Source organism: Anthonomus grandis, chromosome 22 (genome assembly GCF_022605725.1).
Source record: "Anthonomus grandis grandis chromosome 22, icAntGran1.3, whole genome shotgun sequence".
Classification (NCBI taxonomy): Eukaryota; Metazoa; Arthropoda; class Insecta; order Coleoptera; family Curculionidae; genus Anthonomus; species Anthonomus grandis.
Window position 1 is genome coordinate 37,316,316 of NC_065567.1, and position 22,892 is coordinate 37,339,207.

The 22,892-nt window shown below is 31.5% G+C and overlaps 2 protein-coding genes across 2 annotated transcripts; one reads left to right on the top strand and one right to left on the bottom strand.

Moving 5' to 3' along the window:
• Positions 1–519: 519 nt before the first annotated feature.
• Positions 520–12,731, bottom strand: LOC126748167 (ATPase inhibitor, mitochondrial-like). Its single transcript, XM_050457204.1, has 3 exons — positions 12,564–12,731; positions 972–1,113; positions 520–800 (listed from the first exon to the last, which is right to left on the bottom strand). Exons 1-3 carry the CDS (start codon positions 12,608–12,610, stop codon positions 672–674), a joined length of 318 nt encoding a protein of 105 aa, XP_050313161.1. The 5' UTR covers positions 12,611–12,731; the 3' UTR covers positions 520–671.
• LOC126748165 (uncharacterized) lies at positions 9,024–11,491 on the top strand. Its single transcript, XM_050457203.1, has 2 exons — positions 9,024–10,941; positions 11,032–11,491. Exon 1 carries the CDS (start codon positions 9,110–9,112, stop codon positions 10,526–10,528), a length of 1,419 nt encoding a protein of 472 aa, XP_050313160.1. The 5' UTR covers positions 9,024–9,109; the 3' UTR covers positions 10,529–10,941; positions 11,032–11,491.
• Positions 12,732–22,892: the final 10,161 nt, after the last annotated feature.

Here is a 22,892-nt window from a genome sequence, read left to right on the forward strand (position 1 = left end):
TAAGTACCAGAAAACTTTCTCACGTAACAGGAGTCTCACGGACCACTGTACAGAGAATTGCTATCGAATGGTCCCCGAGATCAGCCGATTTATCTCCTCTTGATTTATTATTGTGGAGATATATGAATATTTATGCCACCCAACCTGAATCGTTAAAAGATTTACGGAACCGCATCATTCATCAATGCCAACAAATAACACCCGATACTTGCGAAAAGTGCGCAAGTGAAATCGACAAAGTGGAAAACATTTGAAGCAGCAGCAGTATTCGCAAGACTTTAACTTTAGCCGATCTCTGATTGTGTATTCGGCTCGCGGGTTAAGGCTAGTTTAAAATGCGTGTTTCTTCATGTGGTCCTACCTTTAGAATAATTTTCCAAGAACAAGTTAGTTTGAAAGAAGTGGCAAAAAATCGTCAGGAAGTCAAAACGCAAGTATCATTTGGTATAGATGGACCACTTCTTACTCTCTGGTATGAATTAGCCTCCGTCGTTAAGGTTAAAATCAAAACTAAACAAAAACACATATCCTATATATTAATTTAAGCAAATTTAGCAGCAAAAACCTCTATTCTCAAAATTATAGATAACTATAACGATGATAACTATAGATCACAAAGCTAATCATATATTTAATATAAAAAGAGAAAATTACTGATGATTTACAACAATTTACTTCTCAAGTTTCTTCATCCCTTCCTTGTGGCGAGCAATAGCTTCTTGATGTCTCTTGATCTGTTCCTCATGGAAAGCTATTTCATCATGAAGGTGGCTCTTCAGTTCTTTTAGTTGTTGTTTTTGCTACAAAAGAAACAATTCCATTTTAGTACATATTGTTTACCCGATATTATTCCCGTCCATATAATTTTTACTGCAAAAGCTTATTTTTTAAATATGGGCTAAAAATCACTTCCAACTAACAAAAAAAAAATTATTAACTTATCAACTCGGAGTTTTTACCAAATAACTGACCTTCTTATAAAAGTATTCTTCTTCTTTAGCAGCCTCAGCCCTACCAAAGGCTCCACCAGCCTCTCTAATGGATCCACCACCACCACCTCCTTTTCCAGCTCCACTTCCTAAATCTCCCAATTGTGACATTGACCGAAGATGCCTTTAAAATTAAATAATAAAATGGTAATTTAACAATTTTGTTTTTAATTTCATAAAAGTATTTATTGGACTTCCTCATTTCAGTTATAGACATATTTCAAATGGGCTCTAAGGATATTGATCCATACTATCCCGCTTGTTTGTCATGAATATTATTGTCATTACATTAAAAGATGCCGTGGACTTTTTCGACGTATATTATGAAGATATTGGGAATAAATAATATGAAGATATAATTTATTAGGATTAAGTTTGAGTAGCCTTGGGCCAGATTGCCCCCTTTTTTTCTTTTTTCATTTGTCTATTTTTTTTTTTTTTAATAAAAGACGATTATTATTATTCTATGTCCGATTCACTAGATGAATCACAAGTAATTAAGAAGCTTAAGAAGATTGGTTTAAAAATCAGTTCTGGGGTGCCTCAGAGAGATCCTAGCTCTCCTTTGTTGTTCACCTTGCTTGCTATTAAACTAAATACAGTTGCTAAATATTAATGTTCGATTCCCAGTAGAATAATGAAGGTTAATAAAATGTCAACATAAAATTGTGAGGTTTGCATTAGGTAGTTGTTTTAAATTGCACTACTAATGACTATTCTCATGTAAAGAAGATTATATATCATCTTTGTATCACTCTTATTATTAAGTAATAAATTATATTTACAGAAACCAGATAAAATAAATCATTTTTGATATTACTTCCACAGTATTAACTATGGCATAAATTGCTTTTCAGTAAGATTAAAAACTCAAAGGATAACATGGACGTACTTGGTTATTAACGGTAAAATAAAACAAAAATGTTTGCATATAACCTTCAATATGGCTCATAACAATGTAATAGTTGACAGCGATTCTATTGACTTTTTCAACTGCAAAGCATAGCTAAATATGTTGACAACTTAATTAGTTACTTAGAGTTTCTAAATAAGGACATAATTGCTCTCTCTGAAACAAACAATGTAAGTATGTATAAAATCTAATTTGCCTATATTGGTTGAATATTATACAAACAAATAATAATATATAATATTTAATATTTCTTAATAGTTAAATGTTTCGTTAATATTTCTTAACAGTTCAGTTAAAAAAAAATAATTATTGTATAATATTGTAAAAATAGTATTGGTCTAAGAGGAATTTATCATTGCCATGACATGACTCAAATTGATTTAAATGCGGCCTTGGAACAATTATACCTAAACCTACACAAAATTGGAATTTTCTGTGAAAATATCAACATTAACATTTTAAACACGAGAAGTGATTCATTAAATGTATTGAAGTATCTTAATATTCGTTCATCTACAGCTGAAACTAGCAGTAAAACATGCATTAACCAGTTTTTCTTAAAGACAGCTAAAACTTCCAAAGTTCACTCAAATAATTATGTTAATAACGAATATCAGTGGCGGTTCGTAGTTTTTTAATTTGGGGGGTGCAAATAAATAAAATGAAAGATAAAAAAGGGGCGGCGTAGGCGATCCACTATAGGCTAATTTCTAGACCGAAAATCGAAAAAAATAATTTTTGGAGCATTCCTAGCCTCTTAAAAATTATGGCTTTGCACCGAGTAGAATTCATCTGTTTGAACCCTCCCATTATCAAGCTGTTTGAAAAAACTACAAAATTAGATTGTTTATTTATGTTTAAAATCTATTCTTTAATATTTCAATCACTCTATTATCAAAAAGTATTTTTTTCTATTGAAAGCATAGCAAGAGTCTTAAATTTATCCTGAGCCTTCGTACTTCTTAAAAAAACACTTAATTCTTTTTAGTTGAAAAATAAAAATGTCCCAGTGTTCTTTTAAAATTGGTCTATTAAAATCAGGCAATGTAATACGTTGTCGTATTACATTGCCTTTATGTATTTTTTCATTATTTTCCTTGTTGAAATAATAAATAAATTTCGTGTACATGTGTTTCAAAATGTATTACATATCTATATACTATCTGCATTTTTTGACTGATCTTAAGTAAGAAATATTACGACTTATGGAGTTATACATATGATGACGGCCTTCTAAAAGGGAATTAAAATCACCTGAATTTAATTAAATTACGTATAAATCCATTTGACAATATTATTTTACCATCTTTACACTCTTGAATTTATTTTTTTCCAAACATTGAGCATATGTTGATTTTATTTGTAAATCAGGCGTAAGACGACCTAATTTAGTATTTTTATTTTATTAAAAAAATAGGCGAGCTTGTACCACTATGCCCCCTGGCAGCAGCTGCCACTTGACAAATATATTAAAAAATTGGATGAGATAAAGTTCATTTCTACAAGTGGAAGCGTGGAAACCTATGTGCCAAAGAATTTACTGATTTATTTAAAAAATGTGTTGGACTCGCTTAATCCATTGCATAAAAGCTTAAAAAAATATCTGCCATGCAACCTCATAATAAATGATTGTCATGTTTTTAATACTCAAAGAAAGTGTATAACTATTTTTTTAGACTTTGCCAAGATCTGTCATACTGGGTCACACCTCATCTTGCTGCAGAGACTCAAACAAAAAGGGATTAGAGGACTGACTAAAGATCTTTTTAAATCATATCTGAATAACCGAACAGCAAGTTAAGATTGGTGACTCCATTAGCACTCAATGCCTCGTAAGATGTGTTGTGCCACAGGGCACAGTTTTGGGACTTGTATTGTTATACTGTATATTGTGCTTGCATTTTTTTCAGAGACCATCCATTTCATTTACGGATGCACTGTATATTTTATTACTGCATAGATACACACACAAATTATTAGTATAATTTATTGTGCATCTAATCATCCAAAATTTCTATCTATTTTCTACATACTTTTTGAACTAAACTTTCTTATTATTGTTATTATTTTCAGTAATTTAAGAGAGCTTTAACAAAGGTAATTTACATAAATGTATTTATTTATTTAACAGAAATTTATATTCATGTTTTGAAAAAAGTTGTACTTAGCAATGAGATTAATAGAAAACTATTTAGAAACAACAATATCAAATCTGTTAAGCAACAGTTATCGAAAAGTATGAGCTAAATTCTAACTACAATAAAATGTTATAAAGTGCCCCTGGTCTTTAATGAGATTGTTTTTCTAGTTTCCAATTGACTTCATTAAATAAAAAATTCATAGTTAATATTTTATTTCAATATACAAAATAGAAAAAACGTAATAAGACCTTTTGTGAGCAGTTGTAAGTTGATGACATGTACATTTTAGCACAACATGTAAACCACAAAACAGTAATGTTGAAACAAAAAAAAATTAAGGCTTTAAACTGGCTTGAAACTTAAAGACCTGATCCCAATCCTTTTGAAAATTTGTGAAATAAGTTAAAAATATAGATTAGCAAACTATTTAATTAGAGAATGTAGACTATGGAGGATATTCAAATACCACACCCATTATTTAATTAAGATGTTTGTTAATTTTGTGAAGGTTTATTATTGATTGTCATATATTTTTAATCCTGGTGTTAGACTATGACTAAATATTTAACACAAAAGAAATACACAATTGTCTGTTTTCCAATTGATTAATTGTTTAATAAATGTAACACTTCAATATGCGATGTAGTATGTTTTTAATAGTGGTATAATGCATCTTTTTCCAGAAAAATTAATATTCAACTACATGTAAATAAGTAAAAATGATTTTCCTATAAATTACACAGGGAAATATAGCAGAGACCCAAAAATCAATACTTTCCAAGCCAAAACTCTGGATTGGAGTTCCCAAGTGGAATTTCTTTGGGAATAAAAATTTAGACTTGGCACTCCTAACCTCAACATACTATTTAACAGCTTGTTACCTATTTAACAGGCACCAAATAATTAAGTCAACTAAACCAATTTTCACAAAACTGAGATGAAATGTCATAATATACTAAAATGAAATACTGTACATATTAATTTCAAATTCAAATTCAAATATATTACATAAAGTTATATACAAAAGTGTTATTGTTACATAGGAAAAATAGGTACAAGTAAAAATAGATAACAACCCTATTTCATGAGAGAAGAAAAATAACGTTAAATACCTATATACCTAATGTAAAAATCCAAGGAGAGGAATCGGCCTAAGGCCATCTAATGATGTACCTTGTGTGCAGATTTCCTCTTCCAAAATGGCAGACATTAAGAGGCTAAGAACGGCAACAGCCCGGTCGCTATGCACACGGAAAACAGGCGAGAGAACAAAAAGGTAATAAAAATTACGACTAATATGCACTAAAAAACCCAATATCCACACACTCAGAACAACATTTAAAAAAATGTTTGATATTTCAATAAAAATTGTTTGGTTTTGGCTTTGAAAATTTTTGGATAATTATAATATTTTTTCAATTCAGCAGGCAGTGTGTTAAAAAGAACTGGTCTATAATAGGTTACAAATCTTTGGGTCACATTTGTACATTTAAATGGAATAAACATATTTATCTCTTTTGTTGCTCTTCTGAGATAGTTGATAGAATCACTATTAATTGGTGATAATGTAGTATGGACATAGTTTAAAGTGAAATGGATATAAATATTTCTGACACTTAGTAAATTTAGATTATTATATAGTTCACCAGTTGAAAATCTATATGGTCTTTTAAATATTATTTTTAGTGCAGAATTCTGAGTGATTAACAACTTCTTTATAGTATTGTTATATGCGCAACCCGATATAATAATACAGTACCTTAAATTGGATTCTATTAGTGCGTTATATAAAGTTTTTAACATTTTTACATTTAGGATTTCATGTACCTGATACAATTTATAGAAAATATTCCTAATTTTTTTATTAACAAATGCAATATGTTCCTCCCATTTAAGATACTGATCCAGTATAACCCCTAGATATTTGATTTTTTCAACTTTTTTTATTTTGATACAATTACATGCATCATTATGCGATAAGCAGTCATTATTATGAATAACAATCTCTGTGGGCAGTGGTTAATCTACTGACGTTGTGGAAAAAGTTTTATTAAAGTTTAAACTTAAAAGACTATTGTTGAGCCACTCATACATTTTACTAAGGCCAATTTCGGCTTTTTTAAAGACTCTCTTCCAAGAATTGATATATTGAAAACAAGGAACAAATATTTTTTTTTTTTATAGGTATTTGCTAGCAAACACAGTAGAAATTAAAGGTCTTATTTCACCAGAAATTCCTTTTATTATGACGACCGGTTTCGCGATTACAATATCATCGCATCATCAGGTCGAGGACTAAAAGTAAAAGACACAATTTACATAGATACTATGCTTATCAAAAATTGGTAAAATGCTGAATAAAATCGAATTTTAAAGCGTACTTACATTGTTAAAAACGAGATTTGTCAAAACAAAACAAAAGCACATATAGAACGGTACAGCTAAAATTAAGCAAGTAAATCTTATCGTAAGATAACAAATAATACACTTAGGTTTAAAACAATAACATCTAAAAAGCACCGTTACAACACAATAGACAAAACGATCTAAAAACTATGATAACCGCCATTCAAACTAATCTGACCAACAGAGTCATCTATATCTAGTTTTCATAATTAAGAAAGAACGTTACAAAGAAATCTATATTTTATATCCTATAACCGAATGGGTACTAGATAGCGGTACCCACAGTAACTTTAAAATATTTTAAAACTGTTAAACAGATGTCTCTACCAGTTTATATTAAGAAAACAACGGGGTTTATATTAAAATAAATTAACCGGAAAGGGAGGGAAGAGTTATTCAAATAAAATATTAATTAAATTAGTTTCAGGAATGTTAATCTGAATATTAAGAGATTTATCATATTCTTTTTTGAGAGATCTTTTAATCTCGAGTAATTCAAGATTATTTAGATTTATGTTGTCCTGAACTCTATGTAAGATCTTGTAATTATCTAGTAGATTCGATGGGTGACCGGTCTCCATAATATGCTTAGCAAATAAAGACTCAGGATTGTTTTGTCTAATGCATCGGTCATGTTCGCTAAACCGAGCTTTAAAACTACGCTTCGTTCTACCTACATAAAAATAACCACACTCACAATAAAGCTTATAAATTCCTTTACAAGATAACGGATCCGTTTTGTCTTTATTATTAATCAATAAGTTACCTAATGAATTGCTCGATTTAAAGGCAACCTTAACATTTAAAGAAGTTAGAACTCGTTGGATTTTATAAGAAACTGCTCCATTGTATGTAAGTGAAATGAACTTATTTACTGGCTGATTACTTAATATTGTTTGATGTGGTATGTAGACATTTTGGAACGCATTACGTAATAGAAATTTATTTTTTATTTTGTCTACTAAATTGGGAGAAAAATTATGAGTTTGGGCAATTTGTTTGATAATATTCAACTCTCTATCCCTGCTTTCAGTTGTTTGAGGAATCTGTAGTGCTCTATTTACATAACTATTTAAAGCTGCTGCTTTATGTGAAAAAGGATGGAATGACTCATTGTGTATGATTGTTCCAGTGTGGCTAGGTTTTCTATATATCTCAAAATCATGTTTATTATTTACGTTTTTAATAAGTAAGTCTAAAAAGGTTATGGTTTTATTGATTTCCACTTCTAATGTAAATTTTATTTTTGGATGAATGTTATTAATGAATGATAGAAAATCACTAAGATGTTGTTTATTGCCATTCCATAATAAAATGCAGTCATCTACATATCTATAATAATACAGTATATTAGATAGGTAGGGGTTGTTATTCAAAATATTATTACTTTCGAAGTGATTCATAAATGTATCAGCTAAGAGGGGGGATAATGGAGATCCCATGGCTAGGCCATCCTCTTGTATATAGGTTTCATTATCAAAATTAAAGAAATTTTGTTTTAAGCAAATTTCTAGGATATTTATTATTTCTTGTGTTTCGATATTGGTCAATGTAGAATTAAATAATTTGTTTTTAATAATATCCACTACCTCGAATATAGGAATGTTAGTAAAGAGATTTGTTACATCTAGAGAGATAAAAAAGGCATTTTCAGGGATAATGATATCTTTGATTTTGTCCACAAGTTGAATATTATTTTTTATAGTGTAGGGAAAGTGACAATCTATAGTAGTAATTAAGTGATTATTAAGCCATTTAGCTAATTTATATGTTGGAGAGTTAGTGTATGCTACCACCGGTCTTATGGGCATTGAAGCAGGTATATCTGATTTATGAACTTTAAGAAGGCCATAAAGTTTAGGAACATTTGTGTTGTTAGCTGAAAGAAAATATCTTAATTGAGGATTGATTAAATTTGTACAAAATTTTAAGGTGTCATTCACTTTTTTGATAAATGATGGTAATCTTGCACTCTGTTTTCGAAAATTATTTTCTTGGATAAATTGAGTCACTTTAGTGTCATAGTCATTTTTATTTAAGATAACAACACAGTTTCCTTTGTCAGCTTTTGTCAGGGTTAAGTTTGAATTTTGTAATTTATTTTTTATAGATTTAATTAGTGTAGAATTGAAATCACCTTCAGTTTTATTAGGTGCATTTTTAATTGACTTTAACTCAGTTCTTAAAATGTTACTACACTGGGCTCTAATTTGATTTATATTATCTGCTTCTATATTCTGTAGAACCGTTTCAGTTTCCACTGTTAACATTTCTAAATTTTGTAAGGCTTCTTTTTTATTATGGATGACCGGTCTGTATTTCAAACCCCTAGATAAAAGTGCTAATTCTTTATTATTAAAAGTTGTATTAGAAAAGTTAAGACAAGGTTTATGAAATTTATGTATAACATCAAATTGTTCTATCGAAGGTCTGTTGAAAGCAATCTGTTTTTCTTGTTTTAGTTTACTAAGTTTTCTTTGTAAAGATACAATTTTTGTGTTTTTTAAGTGTTGCATTTTACAAGAAATATTTCCTAAAATATTTCTTGTAAAAGAAATATTTTAAGATCTCAATTAAGATATTTTCTTTCAGCTAACAACACAAATGTTCCTAAACTTTATGGCCTTCTTAAAGTTCATAAATCAGATATACCTGCTTCAATGCCCATAAGACCGGTGGTAGCATACACTAACTCTCCAACATATAAATTAGCTAAATGGCTTAATAATCACTTAATTACTACTATAGATTGTCACTTTCCCTACACTATAAAAAATAATATTCAACTTGTGGACAAAATCAAAGATATCATTATCCCTGAAAATGCCTTTTTTATCTCTCTAGATGTAACAAATCTCTTTACTAACATTCCTATATTCGAGGTAGTGGATATTATTAAAAACAAATTATTTAATTCTACATTGACCAATATCGAAACACAAGAAATAATAAATATCCTAGAAATTTGCTTAAAACAAAATTTCTTTAATTTTGATAATGAAACCTATATACAAGAGGATGGCCTAGCCATGGGATCTCCATTATCCCCCCTCTTAGCTGATACATTTATGAATCACTTCGAAAGTAATAATATTTTGAATAACAACCCCTACCTATCTAATATACTGTATTATTATAGATATGTAGATGACTGCATTTTATTATGGAATGGCAATAAACAACATCTTAGTGATTTTCTATCATTCATTAATAACATTCATCCAAAAATAAAATTTACATTAGAAGTGGAAATCAATAAAACCATAACCTTTTTAGACTTACTTATTAAAAACGTAAATAATAAACATGATTTTGAGATATATAGAAAACCTAGCCACACTGGAACAATCATACACAATGAGTCATTCCATCCTTTTTCACATAAAGCAGCAGCTTTAAATAGTTATGTAAATAGAGCACTACAGATTCCTCAAACAACTGAAAGCAGGGATAGAGAGTTGAATATTATCAAACAAATTGCCCAAACTCATAATTTTTCTCCCAATTTAGTAGACAAAATAAAAAATAAATTTCTATTACGTAATGCGTTCCAAAATGTCTACATACCACATCAAACAATATTAAGTAATCAGCCAGTAAATAAGTTCATTTCACTTACATACAATGGAGCAGTTTCTTATAAAATCCAACGAGTTCTAACTTCTTTAAATGTTAAGGTTGCCTTTAAATCGAGCAATTCATTAGGTAACTTATTGATTAATAATAAAGACAAAACGGATCCGTTATCTTGTAAAGGAATTTATAAGCTTTATTGTGAGTGTGGTTATTTTTATGTAGGTAGAACGAAGCGTAGTTTTAAAGCTCGGTTTAGCGAACATGACCGATGCATTAGACAAAACAATCCTGAGTCTTTATTTGCTAAGCATATTATGGAGACCGGTCACCCATCGAATCTACTAGATAATTACAAGATCTTACATAGAGTTCAGGACAACATAAATCTAAATAATCTTGAATTACTCGAGATTAAAAGATCTCTCAAAAAAGAATATGATAAATCTCTTAATATTCAGATTAACATTCCTGAAACTAATTTAATTAATATTTTATTTGAATAACTCTTCCCTCCCTTTCCGGTTAATTTATTTTAATATAAACCCCGTTGTTTTCTTAATATAAACTGGTAGAGACATCTGTTTAACAGTTTTAAAATATTTTAAAGTTACTGTGGGTACCGCTATCTAGTACCCATTCGGTTATAGGATATAAAATATAGATTTCTTTGTAACGTTCTTTCTTAATTATGAAAACTAGATATAGATGACTCTGTTGGTCAGATTAGTTTGAATGGCGGTTATCATAGTTTTTAGATCGTTTTGTCTATTGTGTTGTAACGGTGCTTTTTAGATGTTATTGTTTTAAACCTAAGTGTATTATTTGTTATCTTACGATAAGATTTACTTGCTTAATTTTAGCTGTACCGTTCTATATGTGCTTTTGTTTTGTTTTGACAAATCTCGTTTTTAACAATGTAAGTACGCTTTAAAATTCGATTTTATTCAGCATTTTACCAATTTTTGATAAGCATAGTATCTATGTAAATTGTGTCTTTTACTTTTAGTCCTCGACCTGATGATGCGATGATATTGTAATCGCGAAACCGGTCGTCATAATAAAAGGAATTTCTGGTGAAATAAGACCTTTAATTTCTACTGTGTTTGCTAGCAAATACCTATAAAAATACATCCCAGAACATGGACACCATTCTCCAAACTATAAATATTTTTTTGTGTTGGATTGGATGTCAGAAATAAGCCCTGTGTAGTATATGTTGTTAAATAAAAAGTAAGAAAGGGGTTGGCTATAAGATTGCCAGATTTTAAAAATTGAAAAGCAGGAGGTGGGTAGTGCCTTTGAGAAGAAATTAATTACAGGTGCAAGAATTTTTTTCTTGAGGAGCCACACCTTAATTATTCCACTTTTCAACATAAAAAGCATGAACATTTTTTAACAAAACATACATTTTTTAACTTTGAAATAAAGATAATTTATTTTGAACCTATTTAACAAATCTTGACCAATTTCTCAGGGACAAAACGAATAAGTTGAAACAAATCATACAATCCAACATTCCCTAAGAATCCAAGAATAAGTTCAGCTCTATTCATTATTAAACTTTACATTAATCATCAACACTTATTTGTCCAACCCAATCAATCTGATCACTTAAATCACAACTGTTAGAAAGATCCATATTATCAACCTCAAGAGAACAGTTATGAGCTAATAGAAAGAATGTGGATAAAAATGCTGAAAAGCGGGAGGTTTGTTTAAGTAAAGAAGAGGGAGCCTCCCGCCTAAATTGGAAGGGTTGGCAACCCTAGTTGGCTAAGATGCATATTAAAACTTTTCTAATTAACCTTATAGTTGATATAATGAATACATCAAGTGAAGGTCTCACAAGCATGTAATTAAAAAAAAGTAGTGAGTAAAAAAACTTAAAGGTGTAACAAAAATAAAAATAAAAAATACATCAAATCTAATAAAATCGACCTGGGGGCCTTCTGATTTGTTGTTAGGTACTTGATTTAATGTTATATTTTAAGATATATTTACAGTTAAGTGAAGTTATTAATAATTTATATATAGCTAATGTTGTATTTATAGATCTAATGTTTTCCAGTTAGGAAAAACACATGTAATCTAACCTTTAATTTTCAATAACAAAGTCATGAGATCTTGACTTGGATTTTTCCTTTGAAATATGTCTCATGGTCTCTCAAAATAAAGTACCTACTTATTCTCAGAACCTGAAATGGAGTTTTAATTTGGATGTTTCTCAAGCAGTATGTGACCCTCAGCAATTTAGTTTTGCTGAATATTGTTTTTAAAGACATTCTTTAACAATTTGCTCCTCAAAAATAATTGGGAATGAAATATGAAACCTATTGAGTGGTACTCTCAAAAACTTTCCTTACTCCCTATCTTTAAAGCCTTGTGTTACACAAACTCTAGAAGAAATTTATTTATTGTCCTTATATTATCTAAGTAAAATCCTGACCCTTTATATTAGGGAACTCCACCAAGAACATTATGTAATAGTGGATACATCCAAACCTCACAAATAATAGAAAAATTGCAATATTAACTTACTTAATTGCGTTCAAAGAACAAACTTTTCTACCAAGGATGGAATTCATCGTTTTTGTTAAACGTTAAATATCGTTCGGCAGACAACTTATTTTTGATCTTAAAAAAATGGTTTATTTCACAAGACAGGGAAGATTTTAAGGACAGGATTATAAACCGTTATGCTACTTTTATATGAGCGACACGCGACTATCGCCGTGCAGTTAATCGCAATCGCCACTACTACGTGCGATTTCTAAGATACTAAAACAGGATTGCGGTGACGATAAACGATAATTATTCGATCAAACGAACTTAGCTGTGAAGTTCGATCGTAATTAGATGAGGCTGATTTCTGGTAATCTGTGTTCGATCTTCTATATCCTGTCACTGGTTAACTTCATAACTTTAGAGTTCTAGCCTCGTATACCAACGACGGCGGTTGTATACAAGGGGCACTCTTAAAGATGTATTTTTTAGTTTGGGGTTTAAAAATAATTAAAAAAAAGGTCATTAGTACTTATAATATTCTTTTTATTATGATGTAAGAATCCCTTAGTAGTAGTAGTAGTAGTAGTAGTAGTAAGGGTGGGGGAGCTAGAGCTCGGCAAGTAGGCCTGGACAGTCCCTTTTCGCCAACCCCAGAATCACCCACCCCTACGCCTCCACTCCCAATGCGCGATCGTCACTGAGTCGGCCCGTTCTTTTAATAAAGGCTTGCACGTTGTCCCAGTCCAGATCTTTAAGATCTTCCCGTTGGAGTGTCGTTGCTCCGAAAATTTTCCTTTTCAGGCGACTCCACCTATCACATATACCTAGTATGTGGTATGATTTCCTCCCCTGTACCGCAATTCGGACAGAGTGGGCTTTCTCTTAAACCAAGCAGGTCTGTAGATGCCTGTTTAGACTGTTGTGCCCGGTCAGGATTCCCACCAAGTCTTTGATACTTTGTCGGGTCTTTGTTAGCAGTCGCCTTGCTTTAGACCCGTCATGATCTGGTATCATTTCCTTGGCCTGTCTACATCCTTCTATCTTTCTCCAATTCTTCCTCGTTTTTTCCCAGGCCCAATTATTAAGTGCCTGGGAAATTTTGTTTTTTTTTTGCTGAGACCGAGACAAGGTTCGGGGCCTACGAAGGGGTTAACGGAACCTTGTCTTGCTAGTTCGTCGGCCCGCTCATTGCCCTCGACACCTTGGTGTCCTGGGACCCACCTCAGTCTCACTTCCCTGTATGCTGCAAGCGTTTCCAATGCGTCTCTGCAGTCCTGGACTAGCGCTGAGCTGACCCTGGGTGTATTTCCCTAGCGGGAAGGATTCTCCTGTGTTCGTTTCCATCCTGTACACTCCGGCTCCGGCTGAATTGGTGCTTTTCATCCATGATCCGTCTGTGTACCAGACCTGTTGTGACTTTTTAAAAAATTGTTTAAAACTAGTTTTAGTCTAAAATTGTTTAATGTTGTTAAAATAATGGAAAACGGAAGAAAAGCATGAAAGAAATAAAAGTGGTCTTTGGAAGCCATGACACATATTTTTTACAAATAAAATTTAAATTCAAATCAAAAAGATCTGTATTTGGGGATCCAAACCTCTGCCTAACCATTAAGAATGCCTGGAACCTCTAATCAAAATCTCTTAGGCTACTATCATCTGATGCAGAACGAGAGCGCTTGGTCCAATTTGCATCTTTGGATCTTGATCGGGAGTGCCTAGTCTATTCTTACAATTACAATTAGTCTATTCTTTACAATTAACGAGAGTGCACCAAAAAGCCCTCCTGAATTTTTTCCGCAATCATTTAAATTGGAACATGGACGAATGGAGCCACGCTCTGTTTACGGATGAGTCCAGATTTAGACTAAGGGGAACGATATCTGGGTCAAAATGTAAGGGAAACCAATTTCATGTGTTTCATGGAGGCCATGTAAACGATCGCCAATATTTAGAAGACATTATACAACCTTACATATTGCCTTTTGCCCACAAGGAAGGTCCAGATTTTATTTTACAGCAAGACAATGCAAGACCCCACATTGCCAGGCTAATAACTAAATTCCTTCAAGAGCAAAATATTGAAGTTTTAGAGTAGCCAGCAAATTCTCCCGACCTTAACCCTATTAAACATGTTTGGGATCACCTTAAAAGAAGGATAAGGAATCGCCAGCTCCCCCCAAAATTTGGACCAACTTGAAAACATAGTTCAGGAAGAGTGGCATAGTATCAGAAGGGAGCCAATTGCAAATTTAATTGAATCTATGTCCCGTCAGTCTGCAGAGGTCGTACGAGCTCGAGGAGGCTATTCACATTATTCGTAATATTTTTTAAAAATATTTTTTTTTTTGTTTTAATTATTAAAAAGAAATTGATTTTTGTTGTTTTTTTTCTTAGTAGATTTTTTTAGGTTATTTAAAAATTGATAATTGTAATTTATTTGTTGAGGTTATTTCTTTGTTAAGAATCTTTTCAATTTGTGGTAGAATCTTTATTATAGTTATAGTTTAGACAGTTTTTAGAAATAAAAATAAATATGCAAAATAATTAATTACAAAAGTGGTCATTATTTCGTTTTGGGTAGTTTATGTTATCCTGTTTTCATTTTCAGAGTTTATTTTGTATTGTAGATAGATATATTGCTTTTTAGATAATAATCTGTTATAGAATTTTTAAAATCTGTTTAATTTGTCTTTGGAAAACAAACAAGTACATGCTAAACAACGATAATTCCTCCTTTATTGAATGTATGTTTGTGTAAGTAAAATAGGGTTATTAATAACCTAATGGTAATATCTTTAGATGTATGATAAGAAAATGGCACACAAATCTTCATAACCTTTTTTAATCTGTTTGGGTTGGGGTAGTTTAGTGCTAATAAAATACTTTTGATTAATTTAATTTACGCAATATCCGTTATAATAAATTATTGTATATAATTTTAAGTAATTATTTTTCAGGAAAAAATAAATAGTAAATGACAGAAAATAATAGAAAAACATTGTTTTATTTCCGTTTTAAGATTGGTGACATGGAGTGTACCATTGTTAACTGATTATTGCAATATACATTACCTCATTTAGATAATATGTAAAATAAAGCTGAATAGTTTTATTTTATCCTGATCAGTACATGATGCTATTATTAAAAATGAGATTTTTTATTAAATGAAATTTGATTTTCCCGCCTTAAATTGGCCACTTCTTTCTACCATTTTAATTGGTAAAATTAGGCACGTCAAACTATCAAATTAGTTATAACAGTTTCCGTTGCCAAGCCAAAGGACCCACGAACTTAGTAAATATACTTGGACTGCTAATGCATAGGGCCACGATACCCAAAAATGACCACTGCCTGGTGGCCGCCATTTTTATAGTGGCTGTGTCCTTTTGATGTTGGTCACTCTGAACATTTGCAGTGTTGCCAACAAAAATATATTAAATAACGGTCATGAAGTTGACGACGCAGACATTTCACGTGTGAGTATAGCGGATTGTCAAGTTCTTGCGAATTTGTAAACGACGCTTGAGTATATCGTCTGCAACAGGCGATATAGCTTCCTCCTTATTTAATACGTGGATAATGTATCACCATCTCTCAATCTGTGATTCTCAAATTTCACACTTTTATAAATTACACTTTTTAAATGACCCCACAAAAAGAAGCCATTCGGTGAAAGATCAGGTGATCTGGTTGGCCAAAGTATCCGGTACCGTGGACCAATAATATTGCCGTTAAAAGCATTTTCCAAGCACTCTCTAACCATACGGGCATTATAGGCCGGGCAACCATCCATTTGGTGCCAGATCATTTGATCTTCCTGAACAACTTCTTCCAAGGCGGGTCCAATTTGATTTTGAAATAAGTCCAAATAGGTTTCAGCTGTTAGGTTATAGTCTATAAAAAAGCGTCCAATGATATGGTGTCCGATAATTCCCACTAATACATTTGTTTTTTGGGATATTGTGTCCGAGTATGAACAAAGCGAGGTTCATTTTCTTGGCTCCAATACCGGCAATTCTGAACATTTGGTTCATTGTTGAGGGTAAATGTACATTCATCGGTAAAACAAATTTTTTTTTAAAAATTATCATTATTTGCTCTTTCCATCATTTTAAAACAAAATGTCATTCTTCGCTTTTTATCTCCTTCCTGCAGCTCTTGATGTTTTTCGAATTTATACGAATAATATTTGTCATTTTTTTAAGTGCGCAATACCGTTGTATGATGTTTATTTCCTCTTGCCCAAGAACCCTCGTACTAACCATCTTGTTTTCCTCCACACACAGAAAATTAAGATCTCTGTTCTCTCTTTCTTCGGCTCTATTTTCGATATGCTGAGTTGAACTATTACAATTATTTATTACGGTACCTTTGGACTCGAACTTATTGACAATACGTTTAATAGTTGAAATGGACGGAATGGGCTTGGTGGGGAAATAAACTGAAAACATTTCAGATACTGCTCTAAAACTGTTTCCCGCATAATGCCACTTAATTATGGCTATTTTTTCGTCGATTAAATAATCCATACTTGTTTTCAAATATCGACTGGCACTGATTTATTGACACTTTTCCTCACGTCAGTGACAATATTCATTTTACTAGTGCCCGTTTGGTTTTACCTGAACCGAAAATTTGCTAATTTTGCAATTACATTTAATTGAAGAATTCAAGATTCGCTTATTAAAATTTCTTGAAACTTTGCACAAGGGTTTGCCAGATTGGTCTCTTCAAAAAGTTATCTTACATTTTTCCTATAAAATATACAGGAAAGCCAATAATTGACCCCCTTAAAATTTACATGGGTTTTCCTATGTTCCGCTCGGCGACGCACCACCCGGTATAAACTCTTGCTAATTACAAACCTTCATAAAATTATCTATATTTTGATTGTTATAGATGGTTGTACCTATTAATGTGGAAACACTGTACATAAAAGGAAAGTAAAAGTCGTAACAGTAAATATAGAAAGAAAATAAACGTGTTTTCTAGATTTATAAGATTTATAGATCAAGATTATCAGAATAATAAAACAAATATTTTAAAGTGTATGCATCTATCCCAAGTTAATTGAAACTTTGTCTCATTTTAGGTCAGGATTACTTTCTTTCATAAATTTTAACGAAATTCTTAAAGAAGTACAAGAAAAATCACAGATCTAAAGCAACTATCTCAAATTCTTAACTAAATGTAACTTTCTATTTTGTATTTGTAAACATACCCTCTCAAAAACTTTAATTGTTGTGTTTCCCTACAATTGGCACAACTGAAATTTGTCAGAGTGACCAACATCGAAAGGACACAATCACCCAAAATGGCGGCCCCCTAGTGGTCATTTACTTTTCATTGAATTGGCAGTCCAGGTATATTTATTAAGTTCGTGCCCTAGCAGATTTGGCAGAAGAATTTCTATCAGTTCAGTTTGCATGCAACCACCACTTCTCTATATTTTAGTGTTTTGCATAGAAGTATTAATCTAGGTAGTTTTGTGTCTTATGGCACAAAACTGCATACATTATTTTATTAGCACTCCAGAAAATCTAATATTAAATATTGATGTGTTTGAGAGAACTTGAAATTTACGGTTGAAACCATGTAGGTCCAATCTATACAAATCAAGATAACGCTGCATTCTAGTAATTGGTCTATCCTGGCCGAAAGTATTTTTGTAGAAATCAACATAAACAAGTATTGTCCCTATATTTGCACGAAAGATATGTACTCAAAAAACAATTACAATCAATAGTTCAATTCATGAATTTGTAAATATCATAAATCCTTTATTCGACCTAACTCGAGCGTGTCCAGGTCAAATTGATTTATAGTTAGAATGCCTATTAATTTTAGGAAGTTAAAGTTTAAACTAGCAATTTCCACAGGGAGACCCAACCATAGGCAACCACACTCCAAACCAGATCGTACCATGAAAAAACCAAGTTTTAAGTACAGAACATGAAGAAAACTACTAAATCTAGACATAAAACCTAAACTTCTATATGCGCTTTTTATAGATTTTTCAAATGTGGTACAAATGATAATTTGCCATCCAAAATAACGCCAATATCTTTTACTTCCGTTACTCTTTTTAACACAGTAGAATCTGCGCGAAAATTAAATAAAATTGGATTGCGTGATCTAGAACACGAATAAATACATTTAATTCTAAACCATTTATAAGTATTGCACCATTCACAAAAACTGGACAAGTCCTTCTGCAATAACTGACATTGACAAATGCATTTAATATCTAAAAACAATTTAAGAGCATTAGCATATGTCAACAAACTATTCAATCTTTTATGAATATTGCAATATCATTAATAAAGAGCTTAAAGAGCACCGGATCCAGAGGGCAATGAAAAGATTTAGGCAAGAAATTATATTAAAGCCAAAACATAACCGTGTATAACTTCGCAAGCAAACTTCTTTTCAACTTTCCTTCTTCAAAGGCAACCAAGAAACTGTCTTCATAAGAAATGAGGTTGGCGTGTTAATGTTCAATGACTAATTGGTGACCAGAAAAATATAGGTGACATCGCTAAAATCGCAAATATTGGTATCATATACGACCGATACAAAAAACAAATTAAACACGCGTTTAGCTAAAGTACAAACGCACTCACTTAGTACAAATACTGTATCCCATCAGGGTCAATAGTTTTGCATTTTAAATTAACGATTATACTGACCATATCCACTAAACATATATTAATTGAGTTTACATAAAATTGCTCTTTAAGATTGACATAATAATTAGGAATTCGATATGGCATATCAGAGTAAATACTAAAAAAAAATTTGGCAAATAATTCAACTGCATTACTCCTTTCTTCACGTATTTTAACACCAATGTACATGTGTTTAGGAATGAGATTACGCTTTCTAATATTAATAACTTGGGGTTGATCAATAAATTACCCTCAGTAATTCTAATGTACTTCTCGTAACGTTGCTCACTCAATACCTTGCACCGTTCTTTAAGCTCAGAAAAAGTCATATAATCACCATAATTTTAGACTTACTGAACTTTTTTTTTGGGGCAATTTGTTTATGAATGACGCGTAAGTTTTTTATTTCCCGATTACTTTAAAAACTTATAATTTGCAATGTTAATATTAGGATGCACCACTATTAAAAGATAAATCGAGGCAAAAAAAATTATTCAATCATAAAGTCAGCATCTTTGAAATCAATAAAAGTAAAATAAATAAGATTCTGAATACTTCGCATCGAGTCGTAAGCCAATAACTGGTTATAAATCATCATGCCCAATACCAGGTGGGCCATTTTTTGTATTCGAGAAGCAAAGATCTTAAAGATTAAAAAAAAAACGTCCCCTATAGTCTCCAGATATATGGTGAGACTGTGGTTTACCCAAAATAGGAAATATTTGGAATCAATCAATTTTTTCTTTGCGGAAAAAGAATGGAATTTGATTTTCCGATCTTTGTCCAGTCATAATTCACAAGTCGACGCTCGCAAATAGGAATATCGTATCTCGAAAAAGAACGTTTTGAGAAAAATGGGTTTAAAGTTTCAGATTTTGTTTTATGATTTGTAAAGCAACCACTACGGATTAAGCATTAAAATTTGAAGACGGTCTAAATATGTTATTAAGCCACCTTTTCAAAGAAAAAAATTGTTGGGAAATCGGGTTTTCTTTTTTAAATTTAAGTTTAAAATAGTTACGATGTTATTATCTGACCATATTTCGGTATTTAATATCGTATCTTGAGATAAGATAAAACTATCGAGCATTTGTTAAAATGTTATTATCTTATTTAAAGATACGATATTAGAATGTTTATAATAACGGCCTGCCTAAAAAACCTAAAAGTTAAAAAAATCACACAAATAAGACAGATATCGTTGATTGAAGAGGCGATTCCCTTTTCAATCAACGCAGATATACAGAGCCAACAAAGGAAAATCTCAATGGACGAGTCCGAGCGTTTTTCAAAACAACAATTATTACTGCCTAATTTTTATTGAATTAATGCGTGACTTTACGCCCTCACTGTATATAGACACAGATATATAGTATACCAAAACTATTGCAAGTAAATAAAGAAAACAAAACTGATAAAGAGACAAAATATTTATTTTAGAAAATACAAATAAATAAATGAACATAAAAATCAACTACTTTTTCGACAGAAGTGGAATAAATTTTCAGTCAGAATCTTCATTTTCCTCATTATCTCCATGCGGAAGGTTTTGGTAAAAATTATGATATAAACTTAACTTTAGTTTCATTCTCTTACTAATGGTTTTCTTCTTTAAATCTAGCAAGCAATGGTTATTCTCATCGACAAAATCATATTTAATTTCTATTTGCAAAGGGTCGTCAGATAATATTTCAATTTCTTTTATATCATTCCATCTTATAGTTTTTCCATTTTGATCTGTTTTCCAGTTTCTTTCGGGTGTTACTGGTCCCTTTAAGTCATAAACCATATCTTGACTGACTTCTATAACATTATATGGTTCACCTGTAACTTTTTTATAAGCATAATCCACTGCTCTGGTGTGTAAATTACTTTACCCTTTTTCTGTCGCTCTATAGGAGCATGGACACTGTCTCCCTCGTTCTGCGTATGGCCTTTTTCCAGGAAACGGTGTGTAATATTTACGCTATATTTTTCCGCTGCGTACACATACATGGCATAAAGAAACCGATTCCTGTTTTGACCAGCGCAATTATCTGTGTAAAACACAAAAGTATCGACACCATTCTGTTTTTGATTTTTAATGTAATCCAACACAAAACTTCCAATTTCATTAGCTCCTCGTTTTGCAATTGTCTCGTGCCAGAGATAGCAATGCCCTGTAATATTTCCAACGTCAAAAATCGTTAAATTATACGTAATATATTTTAATTTGTAATAAAAAATGCTGACATCTTTGTGTGGGGTAACTAAATTTTTTTGTAAATCATAACAGTCGACGTTAATTAATGATTTATCATCTTTTGCCTGCTCCTTGTCCTTTTCCTTTAATTTTCTTACGGCGTCTTTGTTGGCTTGGTGTCTTCTTTTTTCTTCTTCAAGTTCTTCTCTTTTGCTGTCATCTGCCAGTAAAAACTTATCGCAAACCTCGCATTGGTCTTTTTTTGGTAAAAAAAAACTCTATATTAAACTCATGCTCAAAGACATACCGACACTGTCTGCGAGTAGCAATCGGACTAATATTTTTTTCCTTGGCCCATTCTAAGTACAGTCTATACATCTGTGCTATGGACTGTATATCAACTTGTAGGTATTTACGATTTGACTCCTTACGTATATAATGATGTGACTCGGTTGTGGGAAGAGACTTAATGTGCTGCCTTATAAATTTTCTGGTAGCTTCAACTTCTAACTTAAGCATTACAGTTTTTATCCATATGTCAATAATAGTGAGCGTGTTTAAAAAAAAAGTTTTGCATACTTTAATGATCAAATGAGTTCATCCACTGTAAAATAATACTCCATTGTAAATTGATGTCTTAAATCTGTTTTCACTGTTTCTGCCTTCTTTTGCATTTTTTTAACGTGCTTTGATAAAAAGTCCATGTGTTTATCATGATTTCCTAGTTTCCAGATTTTACAAAAAATGTTTTTTCGCTGATCTTCTGAAATCTTCTGGTAACATTCCATTCGACATTTTTTCTTTACACAACTTTCTTTGATTTTTCTAGCCTTAACAATTTTTTTGGTAGTGTAAGACGTATATTCTTGACCTGTATTTCTTCTTTTTTTAGCTATTTTAACTTTCCAATTATTCTCATTTCTAAACTTTTTTCTACCGGGTGATATATTTTTTTCAGCATCAGTTTGAATTGTTCAGCGACATTACTTTCTATAGTTACGGATAAATTCACTTCCTTTAAAACAGTCGTTTCCATTGAAGTTGTTTCTTCATTAGCATTATCTTTAAGCTGCAATAAAAATATTTTCATATTCATACCCTTGCAATTTTTATACCTCATGATTTTAGTACCTCAGTATGTATAGAATATCCCCATCAGTATTTTCTAAATATTGTACATTTGCAGAAGTAGCCGTCTCTTCATGCACAGGTAATCCATCTTGAGTAGTACCAAATAATAATACAGCAGGATCTACTTCATCAAATCCGGGATCAAAATCACTTCCATCAAAAATTGGGGAGCGTGCTAATGCTTGTTCTAAGTTCGTATTGGGGCAGTGGTTTTCAGTATCGCTACTGTTTTCTTCTAAAAGGTATATCAAAAAATCAAAATAAAAAAAACTTTTCTGGTATGCATTAGGCAAAACTATTGTTTGATGGTGGTAATATTTTTAGTTGATTGGAGTTTTAATTAATATTTTTACTATTATATACAGAGAGGGCGGAAAGTCA

Bases quoted from the DNA above. Each gene is read 5' to 3' on its own strand.
- LOC126748165 (XM_050457203.1), top strand. From the start codon at position 9,110: ATGCCCATAAGACCGGTGGTAGCATACACTAACTCTCCAACATATAAA.
- LOC126748167 (XM_050457204.1), bottom strand. From the start codon at position 12,610: ATGAATTCCATCCTTGGTAGAAAAGTTTGTTCTTTGAACGCAATTAA. The intron at 1,114-12,563 runs GTAAGTTAATAT...TTAATTTTAAAG, and splicing joins TGTTCTTTGAACGCAATTAA to GCATCTTCGGTCAATGTCAC. The intron at 801-971 runs GTCAGTTATTTG...TTTCTTTTGTAG, and splicing joins AAGAATACTTTTATAAGAAG to CAAAAACAACAACTAAAAGA.